Source organism: Hetaerina americana, unplaced genomic scaffold, assembly GCF_022747635.1.
Source record: "Hetaerina americana unplaced genomic scaffold, ioHetAmer1.1.p SCAF_5, whole genome shotgun sequence".
NCBI classification, from domain to species: Eukaryota; Metazoa; Arthropoda; class Insecta; order Odonata; family Calopterygidae; genus Hetaerina; species Hetaerina americana.
In genome coordinates, this window is record NW_027287095.1 from 36,810,433 (window position 1) to 36,824,318 (window position 13,886).

The window sequence follows — 13,886 nt, forward strand, 5'->3', positions numbered from 1 at the left end:
TTTTTATGTCAAATATACTGGTGATTAAAATAATAAATTAATGAAAATAACATTATCGTATAACCAATTGTACATCGTGTAAAAATCAACCTTGAAAAATTTCTATGCACAGCTTCTGGTCTACTTGGTCAAAATTCTGTTTCATAATGAAAGTTTTCTTCAATAGGAAAACACCCTTATAAAAAGATTTACTGCAATAATTTTAGAATATTTAAATATGAATGTGCATGAATAGAGAAAAACCATTTGTATTAGTTTTGTCTTCCATCTGAAAAATGAGCTAAGCATGTATGTATCATTAACCCTCTTAGTGCGGCGGGCCGATATATCGGCTTTCGTATCCCTGGCGAAAAGTGCGGCGGGCCGATATATCGGCTCTTGCGTAGGCTATTGTTTAAATCGCTGTAACTTATGGTTTTTTCATTAATAATTTATGGTTTTTGTGCTATCGATAGGTTGAATTCCATAGAATTACATAAGTAATTTTTTAATTTTTTATTAGCAATTTTAAATGCTTTTCAAAAAGTATTAATCTTACTATAATTTTTCGTTCAGTTTTGTACAGGTCGGGAAGCTCAGCCTAATTGTTTGCTCGTTTTTTTTCAGAGTGGTCTTTCCACTATGAAAAGCCACTGAAAGACTACTTATCTGTTTTCATCTGTAATCTCTTGAATGTGTTGTGGTGTCATGGTGTTGATATATAGCTGCTTATTCAGACTTTGTTGAGCCGATGGAAATGAGAACACTGCTTTGTAATCATTTTGGTACACTGCTTTGTAATCATTTTGGTTTCTCTTGCCGTCCATCCTATCTAATCAATTGCGCCCTGTGTAATGGATTACATTGTCAGCAGTTCTCTGTGAGTTAGAACCTGGTTTTTTTCTGCCTTTAGATTGTAAGCACATTGCCGCAGTCTCAAGGAAAGGGGAAAAGTCCCAATTTGACACAGTGATATCAGCCTTTTCAACAAAATCGAACTATGCAGAGGCTGACAAAAAAATTTGCAATTCACTGGATTTTCTTTATTTATTTATAATATTTTTGGCATGTCTTTTTGATTCTTTATTATATTTAAATATCGTAGTTTAATTGAAAAATGTTTTTAAAAAAATATTAGTTTTGTGTCTAAAAATCGAAATATAATTGCTAAAAAAATATTCTTCAAATTTATGATACTCTAGTAATTACATTTATATTTCAGATGATGTAAATGTATTACATCATTATTAACTACAATATTATATTTTAAAATAAAAAAACTGCATATGGATATCTAAACAAATAACTTCATAATGTTTTTTTTTCTAAGGTGATACATTTTCTTAAATTACCCTTCGCACTTCTCACTAGTACCCCTGAAATCCCCGCCGCACTAAGAGGGTTAAAATAAAAATGTCTCCTATCTATACCAATTAGAATATTTTAATGGATATATTTTTGTTCAATAGGCTGTTAGCATGCTGGCTAAAATAAATTAGCCCAACTTTGTAATGCAGCAGTTAACATTTTGTTTTATCCATCACTTTTGTTCAGTTTCACTCTAGAATAATCAAATGTAAGAAATACTGTATCTGCCCAATTGAAATCCCCTAAAAGAGCTACATTTTTGAAAAAGGTTATTTTTCAAGATTGTGTAATGAAGCATTCCAGGCATACCCTGGAAACCTAGAATACAGTATGCATTGCATTTTTACCCAGGATACATGAGAATTAGTGGTAAATCATTATCATCAGTATCCAAGTGCCTTTCTTAAACTTGAATTCACTTTCTGAATTGTTTTTTCATAATGAATCGCAAAGAAAAAAATTAGCATGTACTAAGGAACGTACAGTATTGTTGTTGGCATGGGACCAATAATTTAAAAGCTTCATCAATAAAAATAAGCATTTCATATCAGATTTGATGTTTTTTGTTACCCCTAAAGCTTCTAAGTGGATGCTACAGTGCTGTGTGATTGGATTACCATTAACTACCTTAGATATGTAACCATTTCAGAGTGTTAAAATCGTTTGTCTTGACTGGGATTTGAACCTGGATCCCTCAATGTCCGGCCGAGTGCTTTAGCCAGAGCTATGGAGGCATCCTCTTAAAACCCTGTAGCAGATGACTGTTAAAAGTTACTTTTGTGGCATCTCCTGCAGTTTCTTGGAATTTACCTTAAATTATTCTGAACAAAAACAAATTAACAGAATCAACAGGCCAAAAAATTTAATGAAATTATGTGAATATGGTCATTCTGGACCCATTATAAGGAAATAGACAAGGGCAAATGGTAAAAATCAATGCCAAATGCCACAATCCTATTTGCCAATGTCGAGTATTATTTAGGAAGGCACTTAAAAATCAGACTCAATTAAGGTATTACTTATAGAACAGTATATCAAAAATGTGGGATCTACCAATATTGCATGCTTCCACTTCAGAGTTTACTTCCTTCTGGGTGACCTATACTTGGAATTTTGTGAAGAACAAACTTCAATCTCAATGCTGTCTCACTTGGTGCATTTATGTTCTGAATCGATTGAATGAGACTGAATTCTTCTCTTGCCCCAATTGTTTTAATTACTTCTGTTGTCTCTTGAGATCCAAGGAAACTTATTTTAAATATAGTTAGATATGCTAAGTGAAAGCGAACCCTTAATATATTATACCCATAAATTACATGTTTGTAGCATGTTTCCCCAATAAACTAATTCCAATGAAGTTGATGCTAGTGGTGCCAAATTTAGAATTATATGCTTAACGTATTGTTTGTCTATTTAGAGAAATATATGTTTTAAATGTGTTTTTGTGGATTTGCCACTCCTCCATTTCCTGTACTGCTGTTGAGCTAATTTTGAAATTTTCAATTTTCATTTTGTAATGTATTATTAATTGCAGGAAAAGATCCTTTAAAGGTCCAGTCCAATTCCTCTGTGTCTTGCTGTCTACCCAAAAAAACTCTTCCTCATCTAAGCTCTCTCTCAGAGCAACTTCGACTTATGGTTTCTGGAAACTCAGGTATGTAGGTTCAGTCCTTAATATTGAATATAATATGAATGTTTTGTGTTTGGGTTTTAAGAGACTGGTAGTAGCTTTTTTTAAGTTCTGTACTACTCTGATGATCATTATAGCCTTTTTCCTGTTTTCCTTTGCTGTCATTATTTCTGGTGAGGATATGAGGAAACTTAAGTACTGAAATTGCCCCTCAGATTCAGAGGATGGGTAGCAGGGTTTTAAATTTATTTATTGGCTACTGTGTGTGGTAATACAAACATTTCTGCCTTTAAACTATTTATTTAATGTTTTTATTTTCTTAGATTATGTGTTAAGACGTGTGCTTCATATGAATATAAACAAGTGTTGAGTATATTGCTCTAAATAGCTGACAATTGTATTCACAATAATATAATCATTCAAAAATAAACTGTCCAAGAAATGAGAAAGCATCTTGATTATCCTTATGGTCTTAATTTTGCCTGAATAAAGACATTTATGCATCTATTATTTTGTGCATAATTGTAGACTGTAGTGTCTCATTTAAATCATGTATAATCATGACATCGAATCCTTATTTCATGTCCTAACAGGTTAAGAGTGGAATACTTTAAGCTAAAAAGATGATTTTATTTATCCCAGCATATATAATGGCTGTTTGGTTAGGTAATTCTCTGACAGTCAAAGAACAACCCAGAATAACATTCTTCATGTCATGAGTCTGCCTTTTATCTTTGAATAGCAACAACACAATAGCTCTCTGAATGATCTGTTGTACTTCTTGGAAAATTCTTTTTAATAGTGCTAGTTTTTCCAGTCCTTATGACAGAAGAACATTCAGATTGCAATCTACACTTAGGCTTGTGCATGTGTTGTTATCATATTTTAAACAGTGGTGGTCAAACCAAAATTACAATATTTGCTAAATTTAGAGAGATGTGTGCAATTTCTAATTTCATTACTTTGTTCTTTCAGAGGTCGATTTAAGCTCATTGGATCAAAAGCTTGTTCATCTGCTTGCATATCAGAGACTTTCGCAGCTATTGCCTCAAAGTGTCACCTCAGATGCAGAAGATAGGATTAATGACAGCATGCAGGCCATGCTGTCTAAACTGACCAGTTCTCAAGTTTCTCAGGATTCTCCTCCTGAATCTTCCGTCCCCCCCTTACCTCCCTCAGCTCCTGTGTGGGCTCGAGCTGTGATCTGTCCCCTGGTGGGAGGGAGTCCAGTAACTGCCATGCCATACCGTACTCTTCACATTGGAACAGGTTTGGAACTTGAACATTCTAATTGCTTGCCAATCAAATTTATTTTTCCTACACTCTCTCAAAAGAGATACTCAACTGTTGAATATCTATCTCAGTCCTTTCAGTAGATTTAAAGCTAACACATGGTCTTAACAATTACACTTTGTTATGAGGATATTGTGAACATTATAAGTGATGCTGTTTTGTCAAAACATGCATATTTATGCAATTTTTAATGATATTCTAGTTAAAGAATTTGCCTAATCCAGTTCCTTCCATATTTCTGAATCCTCATTTGTCATTGAAAAATCTTAAAAAGTCTTATTTTTGTCAAAATGTTTCTCATAGTCATACTAATATTTTCCAAAAAAGGGGACTATTTATTGACAAATTTTAAGAATTATATCTGATTTGGTAATTCTAAGAGATGTGGTAGTCCAGGGGCAGAGTGTTAGCCCCATGGCAAGAGGGCACAGATTCAATTCCCAAACAAGACCCTCTGGGCACATTTGGCTCCAACCAAGGGAAACCATAGGCAGTACAGGGAAAGGATTCAGCCTCCCTACCCTGATATGTGAATTTCCCATGCCATTGGGCTTAGTATTGGGTAAACTCGACCGACACCTACCAAACCGGCCCTTCTGGTTGATTACTGTATTTATGGTAATTCTAATCGTAATTTAGTATACATGCATAATAAATGCTAATAATTTATTATGAAAGCAATAATTATTATGACTTCATTTTTCTAGTCCTAAATTAATGTTACATTCTCCCTGAGTGTGCATCAGAAAACGCTGTACCAGCTGCATCAGAAACGCTGTACTGCACACCAGTTAAACCTATGTTTAACTGGTGTGCAGTGTAGTCATCTTTTTTTACAAAATCTTTGTTTGGACTGGTGGATCAGTCCTCAATTTTATGAGTTAGAGAATAGTTTCGTTCATGGTGTCAAACTGGAATCTGAAAGGAGTTTCAAATAATCCATGCCTCTGTAGGGACTTAGCCAAATTGGGAATTAGAAGGAAAGTTGGTGTTTACCATGAGTATTCTTAAGTAAATATATTTTGTACATGCCTTGGAGTTCTCTTTCAGTCTCCTAGTACTCTTCCAAAAGGATGCTCTGAGCAGATAGGGCAGTCTCAGCATGACAGGTGACAGTATTTGATCTGAGTGTTACTATCATGACTGTGATCATTTTCATTTAGATGCGATTTTTCATTTTTTCTTGTACAGAAGTTGTATTTCTACATTTGAGGCTCAGATACATAGGACAATTAGACCTAACTTGCTTAAAGTTAGGGGTGTATCCAAAATACAGTTGTTCATAATAAAAAATCAAATTTTGTTTGGATATATTTCTGCCTTTAGTATACTGCAAGTCACCTGGTTGTGAAAAGTCATTCCGGAGTAAAGTTATGGCTTTATTTAAATCATTATGTCTTATGTGTATTGATAGGATGAATTTGTGAATTATCATATTATATGTTAAGACTTTCATCAAAATCTATGAATCGGATCACATCTTACTTATAGTTGATGCACCTAAAACCTGTACTATGGTCATGAAGGTGAGAAGTAATAGCAGTATAGTAGCGGTACCTTATGTAAATGTAAAGGAAATGTACTGATTATGTCTCTCTTCTCTGTTCATGTGTTACCTGCTTGAATTTTCGTTGAAACTCAAAATTTATCGATTTAGAATACCATTTTCCAGGTAGCTTCAAATTTATAAATTTGTCCTCTTCAAAGGGTGGTAGCTGGTATAGCCATGTAAAGAGTAATACAATGAAAGTCCACATCATGATGCAATGTAAAGGAAGACTATCCACCCTCAAGAAAATGCCATGGCAAAATATAGTCTATAAATATTTTTAAAGTGAGTCAAATGATTTTGCGGAGTGTTAGAACATTATATTATCTCTAATGTTACTTGCTAGAGATTTAATAAAAATATATTAGTTTGGTAGTCAAGAGATAGTATATTGTTTACGTGATATTAAAACCTTGTATTCATTGGTGTATGTTATTCTTTTAAGGGCATCCTTTTATTTATTCTGGTGGATATTAAATGTAGCGTTGATAAATAAATATAATAGTGGCAAATGTTGTGTCAATTGTAACAAAGAAATAGCAAACGATCCTTTAACTAATAGTGTTTCAAAATCAGCTATTTTGCTTCTGTAAGAAGAAAATTCTGGGCAAAGAGGGGAAGAATGGAACAATGGAAAGAAATATCTCCAATAGCTTCTGAGGCCCAGGAATAGGTAATTAGTGTTTTCCATTTCTACCGTCCCACTTCATGTTCAACTGTTACTTTGAAAAAGTATTATCAGATATACCAGTACTATTTTCAATTGTTTAGGTTTTCATCATTTTTTTAAAAAGAAACACCTTGGGATAATGAGAAGATAGGGGAAGTGCAATAAGAGCAAAACTTTTTTTATTTAAATATGCTGTAATGAAGGTTTTATTTGTAATTGCTCATCATATTAAATGTAAGAATACACTAATGGATGCTTGTTTCTCTTCAGGTGCTGATATGGATGTCTGTCTTAGCGACTATGGTCTCTGCAATTTTGTGTCTGCTAAACATGCATCTATATTTTACGATGAGGTATATATTATTTAATGTCTTTATCCTTAAGTATTTTTTTGTATCTCGATTATTCAATTATAAAATTTGAAAACTTCAATTTTTTGTTTGATACTACAGTTTACGAAATTAGTTAACTCTGACACAGTTTTCTTTTTAGCTGTATTTGGGTTGACTGGGATTTTAAGCTTCAGAGTTTACTTACCTTTTATGTAAAAATACCTTTTTACCTCTCCACTTGTGGACATGTGTACTTGCAAAATATAACTATGTACTGATTATTCTTTTTCAGATTACAAAACATTATGAGCTAATCAATTACAGTGAGCATGGAACAACTGTGGATAATGTACTTTATTCCTGTGATTTTTCTGAAAAAACTCCAGTGTCTAGTGAAAAGCCACCTAAAACCCTAATCTGTAAAGGACGTGAAGCAGTGAACAATAGCAGAAATTTATACAAGAGGAAATTAAAATCATTTAAATTCTCAAGTCCTGAAAAGGAAGCCTCTAATACCAGTACTGGTGCAGCTACTAGAGGCTCTAGTGCCAACATAAAACAAGTTGTTCGAGTTCCAGTGAAATATACAATTACTGTGAAGAATGAAGAACTAGATAATTGTAGTCCTGGTGAAGATGAGGGGAAGCACAAGATTATAAATGAGACTGATTTAACAACCAAAACTGCCATGGAGTGTATGAGCGCTAGAGCTGGCAAGGTAACAATTAATTTATTTTTGTTCATTGCTTAATCTTATCTGGTGTTCTGGCAACTGATTATGCAAGTATCACCTTGATGGGGCATCAGTGGAAGTAAGCTAGGCCGCTCAAGTTTTTTTCTCTTGCCCTCCTCTTCATTATATGCTTTCCACTCCAAACAACTGTTTGTGTATTGCACTTTAAAGAATAAGAATTACCTCTCCTGTTTTCTGAGATGGTCTAATCCCACCTATGAGTGAAGAGAGAATACTGAGTGTTGTCCTGTTTTTTGCAAATGGGCTATATGAGCCACCATGCTTTCCTTGTGAGGTGATAACTCTGCATTTTATATCTTAGCAGTTTAATATAGTTCTCTTTGTTTATCGGTTGTGCCTAGGCACACTCAAAAAAAAGAATGTAAAGGTTTGATTCTTGTGTTAAGTGGCAACCATGATCGTTTTTCTGGATTCATTCACCATTTTATGCTTAATCACTGGCCTTCATGAGAATGCTTCAGGATATATGGTGCTTTCCATTTAAACAGATCTATGTGATTAACCCAAAATGTTTTTCACTGTTTCATTTGACTGTTTAAAAAAATTGAGTTATGCATTCAGTTAAATACGAGACAACTTGTCTGATTGAATGAAAAAATGTAAAACCTTCAATCCATTGGTCACCATATCTATTCATCACCGAGTTACATTCATCACATTTAGAAAAGCCATGGGGAGAGAGGGTTTTTATCCTACTCTGGCAATGAGTGTATGTTTCACACATTTGAAGTATTCATGTAATGCTGTTGTAAGGGAATTTACTAATGGTCTGTGGTTATAAGAATTCCAGCTATAAATTTACTTCGGATTAATATGCTATTCTACTTTGCGGTTTTGGGCTTCACATTGTGGAAGATTTGATATCCATAATAAAAGAATTTGTACTTTTCCGCTGGCTTAATTTTAAGATACAATGCATTTCACTGGTTTACTGCATTATCAAGTACAAATTTCATTTGCATGCTACACTGGAATATATATGCTTAGCACAGAAGGGAGGGTAGTGGCTACGGTTCGGAGGTGAGGAAGGGTGGGATGTTGAAGGTGGGGGTGGAGTTATATGGGTTAGAGAAAAGGCAGTGGTGCCATGGCTATGATGTGGTGTAGGGTGGGGGTGATCAGGTGCATTGAAGGGTTGAATTTGGTGAAGCTAGTTTCTCGGAAAGAAGTGGGAAAGGTTGTGGGTACAATTGCTCATTACAAAGAATCATTTTGGGTTCTGCCTATTGGCTTCTTATTTCGATTTGCTTGAGAGCATCCATTTATAATACTTAAGGGAGATTATACAGCAGTTCTGAAAAAAAATTATTATTGTGACTGAATTGAATGCAGTGTTTTGCAAAAAGCAAATTGAAATTCTGATTTTTGTGGCACCTAGCATGTTCTTTGGCTCGTATCTCAAAATTTCTTCCTGTCTGACTGATATTAGAGATGTACAGGGTCCACTATAAAAGTAATTTGCATTCTCTGGGAAAAATAGATTTATTGATTGTACTTGTACAAATGCTTAAAATTCTTCATAATTCTATCCTCCTACATCAATGCACTTGTGAAGACGTGTCTGCCATGCCTGGAAGGCACTCTGAAACCCCATGACAGGAATTTCTCTCAGGAACATTGAAAAATGCATTTGGATGTTTCCATGGTCTCCCAAAGCTTTCCTTTCCGCTCTCTCTTCAGTCAGGGGAACAAAAAAAGGTTGCACAGAGCCAAGTCAGGACTGTAAAGGGGCTGGGGGACCATGGGGGTAGTGATATGGGCCAGGAAGCTGGTAAAAATGAAGTACATGTGGCATCGAAAAACACACTTCGTGCGGAGGCACGTCTTTCTGTTCAGGCAGCTCGGAGAAAACTGGCAACTGGCTGCGTTAGAAGGGCAGACCCCCCACCACATTTCCCGACCAGGGCTGTCAGGACTGTAAAGGGGCTGGGGGACCATGGGGGTAGTGATATGGGCCAGGAAGCTGGTAAAAATGAAGTACATGTGGCATCGAAAAACACACTTCGTGCGGAGGCACGTCTTTCTGTTCAGGCAGCTCGGAGAAACTGGCAACTGGCTGCGTTAGAAGGGCAGACCCCCCACCACATTTCCCGACCGGTTTTACTGCGCTGCCTAGGCTAGTCGCATTACAAAAAAATCATGCGCATTACTTTCATAATTTACCATGCATTTTATTTCAGTTTATAAATGCCTGTTTGAAAATTGTTTCCTGTTGCCATTAGCTATGAGTTTGGTACTAGCAATGGGTATAAATTGCCATTGGCTGTGGGTAGAAGGCTTCTGTGAGTGAGGTAGGGAGGTGATGGGAGATATTATAGAAGATATCTCCCTGGAATGCGATCGAGCACCACTTGAATTCTTTTGATTTTGCGGACTTCAGAGGAAGAAATTCTATTTATAGCCATTGTATTTTGCTTTTTCCGAAGAATTTTTTCAACTAGGTTAGGGTTGTTGTTGGTGGCTATGCTAATAATTTTCTTGGGTTCAATATTGAAATTTTTTGGAGAAAGGAGAGTTTAGGGTAAGCTTCTTCCTGTACCCAAATGACTCCACCCAACCTCCATCATCCGACCCTTCCTCACCCCCCAACTGTACCCATCACCCTCTTCTCTGTCCTAAGCATAGTATATATTCCAGTACGTTGGTATGTAGAATAATTTCAAATTTTACTAAATGTGAATTAATATGAATGCATGGGATTATTTCTGTTTGTGACTTCAATAAAATAACCATAATGGCAGAAAATTGCAATTTAATCATACCCTCAAGCTGACAACATTAGAAGCAGCTTGAAAAATTAAATATTGTGTCATTAACATAATTTTAAGTACACTTGGTTTTGGTGATTTTGAGATTCTGATTTTGTTCTGTTGCAGGAATATCAGAAGTGTGGATGTCGGACCAGCAGTTCATTATTAATAGGTGGTAATGGAGCTGGGTGGGAAGGCACAGCTTTACTTAACCATGGCTCTTACATTAAATTTGGATGCCTTCAGTTTGTCTTTAGTATAACTGATTTTGCCACCGTGCCCCCCGCTGCATATGTGGGTGATCAGGATTCTTCTTCCAGTGGCAATATTGTACCTTCACCTGGACCATCATTCTCAAAGAATGTAAATTCTTCTGTATCTTCGAACCAGCAAAAGGAATCAGCATCCAGTTCCTAGCTTTACAGGGTGATTATTGATTTGGGAATGATTTAAACTTTCCGTGTTTCACCAAATGAAAAAGATCAAAATTGTCTGTAATGTTTCATTTAATGCTATTGTGAAAAATCGCATTCATGTATCTGACTATTGTAAGTGTTAATGTTTTCTTCCTTTATAAACCTTTGGGCATATCTCGTATCCAACATTTCAAATGGATAATTCACCCTTGTATTATGTTGATCTCTTAGGGCAAATTTAAACTTTAAATTTAAGACCTTAAATACTGATTTCTTAAATTTTCCAGAGATACATTTTTGGGAGGTAAATTAATTAAATTATTGGGCCTATGTTAGCTGATTCAATGTGCTTGGGATCTGTCTGTCTTCCATGGTATGATAATAACCAGGGTTTTTACTGTGTTATGCTTGTGAAAGATGGGATTTATTCTCTCTAAAAGTGCTGTTATGCTTTAATTGCTCAAAGTTTTGTAAAAGTTTTAATATATTGGAGTTACAGTAGAATTATATATTGTTTGGGGTTTAATTCAAAGAGTTGGATCTTTCCTCAAAAAAAACTTGAACTGTGAAATCTATTTATTAATTTATCTTTGCATTTGATTTTTCATCACTTGGAATTGCAGAAGTTCATTGACTACCTCGAAAGTAGTGAACTTTTTCTCTGTGTTATACACTGAAGTTTCTTTGTTCATGTGACTTAAATATCTGGTCGTTAATAATGAATATATAATGTGGAATATTAGTACAAAAGATGGAGTTATAAGTTTTTGTTATTTTCACACATTTTATTAGCCACTCCAAGACAACCAAGTGACTGTAGTTGCACCACATGCATCTGTGTTCAAGGTACCTTCTCTAGGGAAATAAAATTTTTAAATAAATTCCTCATTTCTATGCATTTTTACTGAAGGTATAAGTTCCTTCTTCAGTATACGTTATAAATTTAATTATTGTAAAAGAGCTCTATTTTTTTATCCCATTCTTGATGAAAGTGATCAGGTAATTTATGTTTGTCATGGAAATTAAGGTGCCATTTGAATTTCTTCTGAGTTGGTGCAGTATGTTCATTATTTTTAACAATCAGTCATATGGATCAAATATCCTGTTTGTGTACTCTGTGAAATTAATGGTGATTATTCCAAAGACTAAGCAATATGGCTCAGGCCAAGAGGGGTGGCATGCTGGTGGTTCCATTTTAAATTTATTTTTAACTCTAACATTCATGATAGTAACTTTCAGACTGCCAATCAATGTTGTGGAAATTCGTTATCCATGATTTAGAAACGATATTTGTAAATAGAATTACTGAGTGGTTAACCTGTACATTTTGTGTATATGTGTGCATATTGTTTCTTATATTTCTTTACAAATTGCCATGTACTCTGTGTAATATTGGAACTTTTATATGTGAAAACTAAGAATATTTTAAGTATTAATACATGGTATAATTTAACTCCCTTAAATGTTGTGATGTTTTTTCTGTACAAATGAAGATAATGAAATTGAATTAGCTTCTTGAAAAGTTTGGTGGAGTGACTTGTACTTGTGGAACGCACACCCTTGATTGCAGTGGCCTGGTATTGTTTTGATGGCTGTTATAACATAATGTATATACAAATAGAAATTAATATACAATTTTTAAATCCTTCTATGAAGATCTTCATACAAGGAGTAATGTTTAATAAAAGAAAACTATTTCATATTACATGTTGTATTTTATGTGTGTAGTGGTTATAGACAGGGGAGAACTTGAATTAATAATTTAGTGATGGCCTCTTTGAAAATTTCAGTAATTTTTCAGAAATATCTAACAGAAAAAATGATCCCCCATCTTTGAGAATATTTATAATATTTGGTTTACTTCATATTTCCCCATGTAGAGCTAAGTCATAAATAGTGTGCTGATGCCATTGAGGTAATTTTGGAAACAGAAAAATTTATAGCAATTCATAGTATCTGATGTGCACATTTATCTGGTACACAGAATCATGCATAGAACACGTGCAGAGTGGGTGATCAATGGAGTGTAGGTAGTTTTCATAAAGATACTACTATTGTTTTTTACATCGCGAAGGTACATTGATTTCATGAAGTTAATAATTTCATTACATTAAGATTGGATGTATATATTTTTCTAAACTGCTATAGATGTATACTTCTATGTATATTGTGAACTAATTTTTGCAGCAAACTATTATAAAACTTATGACATGAGCAGTATACCTAAGATGAAGGGGAAATTGCCTCTAACCTTATTTTCAATGTGGAGGAGATTTCGTGTCGCAATTTCAACAATGATATATATATATATATTTAAATTTTCCGTACATTCAGTATATTTATCAGCCCTGGTCAATAATTTAATAATGTAAGGAGAACAAAATATTGCCTGTCCTTTTGTAAAAAATATTTTTATTAGTTGGACCTCACTATCATATGGGCAAATATTGACTTGCTGGCTAATGGATTATTTCTTCTCAGTATTTCGATTTATTTGTTGGAAGCTTTATAAAGGATCATAATATATACATTTTTTAATGTTACTATTAGAAGATGCATTTTTAATTATTTAAATTACCTAAAAATGTGTGACAAGCAAACGTATGATACTGTAAATGCTGTGCAGTAATCACCTTGTAGCCGATTAACTTCATTCCTCTAATGAATTTATATTATTTCCATTATTTTAGAGTGACTGATATCGGGAGACTAAGTATTTTAAAAAGTATATTTAATATTCTCCTTGTGTGATTCTTTATGTTGCATTTTGATTACACAAAGATTAACCTTTTTGTTTGGTTGAAGTTCAAATTTGCCCTTGAATTTCACATTGGAGCTCATCAACATGTCAAATTTCAGATTGCAAGTCCATCTGGAATGTTTTGAAAAGCATGGCTAATGGAATACCACCATGAAGTGTACTGTGCAATAGAAGATTCAAAAGTGAGGTGAGAAAACATTTAAGCCTTAAAATATTCCTATTGTTTGTTTGAATCTGCAGTCCTTGAATTCTACTATTCTGAAAGATATAAGGAATGACATTAGTTTCATCCTTGTATTTTCCACGAAAATATCTAACTTTTACATCCAAATGACCAGTCATACCCATAGACCTGGAAGTGTCCTATATCACATTTTGTGGTAT

The 13,886-nt window shown here is 34.3% G+C and overlaps 1 protein-coding gene across 1 annotated transcript in view; it reads left to right on the forward strand.

Annotated features, from left to right (window-relative positions):
• The window catches only part of LOC139694278 (PHD finger protein 12), a 32,003-nt gene extending 19,456 nt beyond the window's left edge, over positions 1–12,547 (forward strand). The window contains exons 12-16 of the mRNA XM_071592745.1: positions 2,882–3,001; positions 3,953–4,246; positions 6,760–6,842; positions 7,114–7,539; positions 10,452–12,547. Coding sequence (XP_071448846.1) covers positions 2,882–3,001; positions 3,953–4,246; positions 6,760–6,842; positions 7,114–7,539; positions 10,452–10,742 — 1,214 coding nt within the window. The 3' untranslated portion in view covers positions 10,743–12,547. The remainder of the gene's footprint in view (positions 1–2,881; positions 3,002–3,952; positions 4,247–6,759; positions 6,843–7,113; positions 7,540–10,451) is intronic.
• The last annotated feature ends 1,339 nt before the right edge of the window (positions 12,548–13,886 follow it).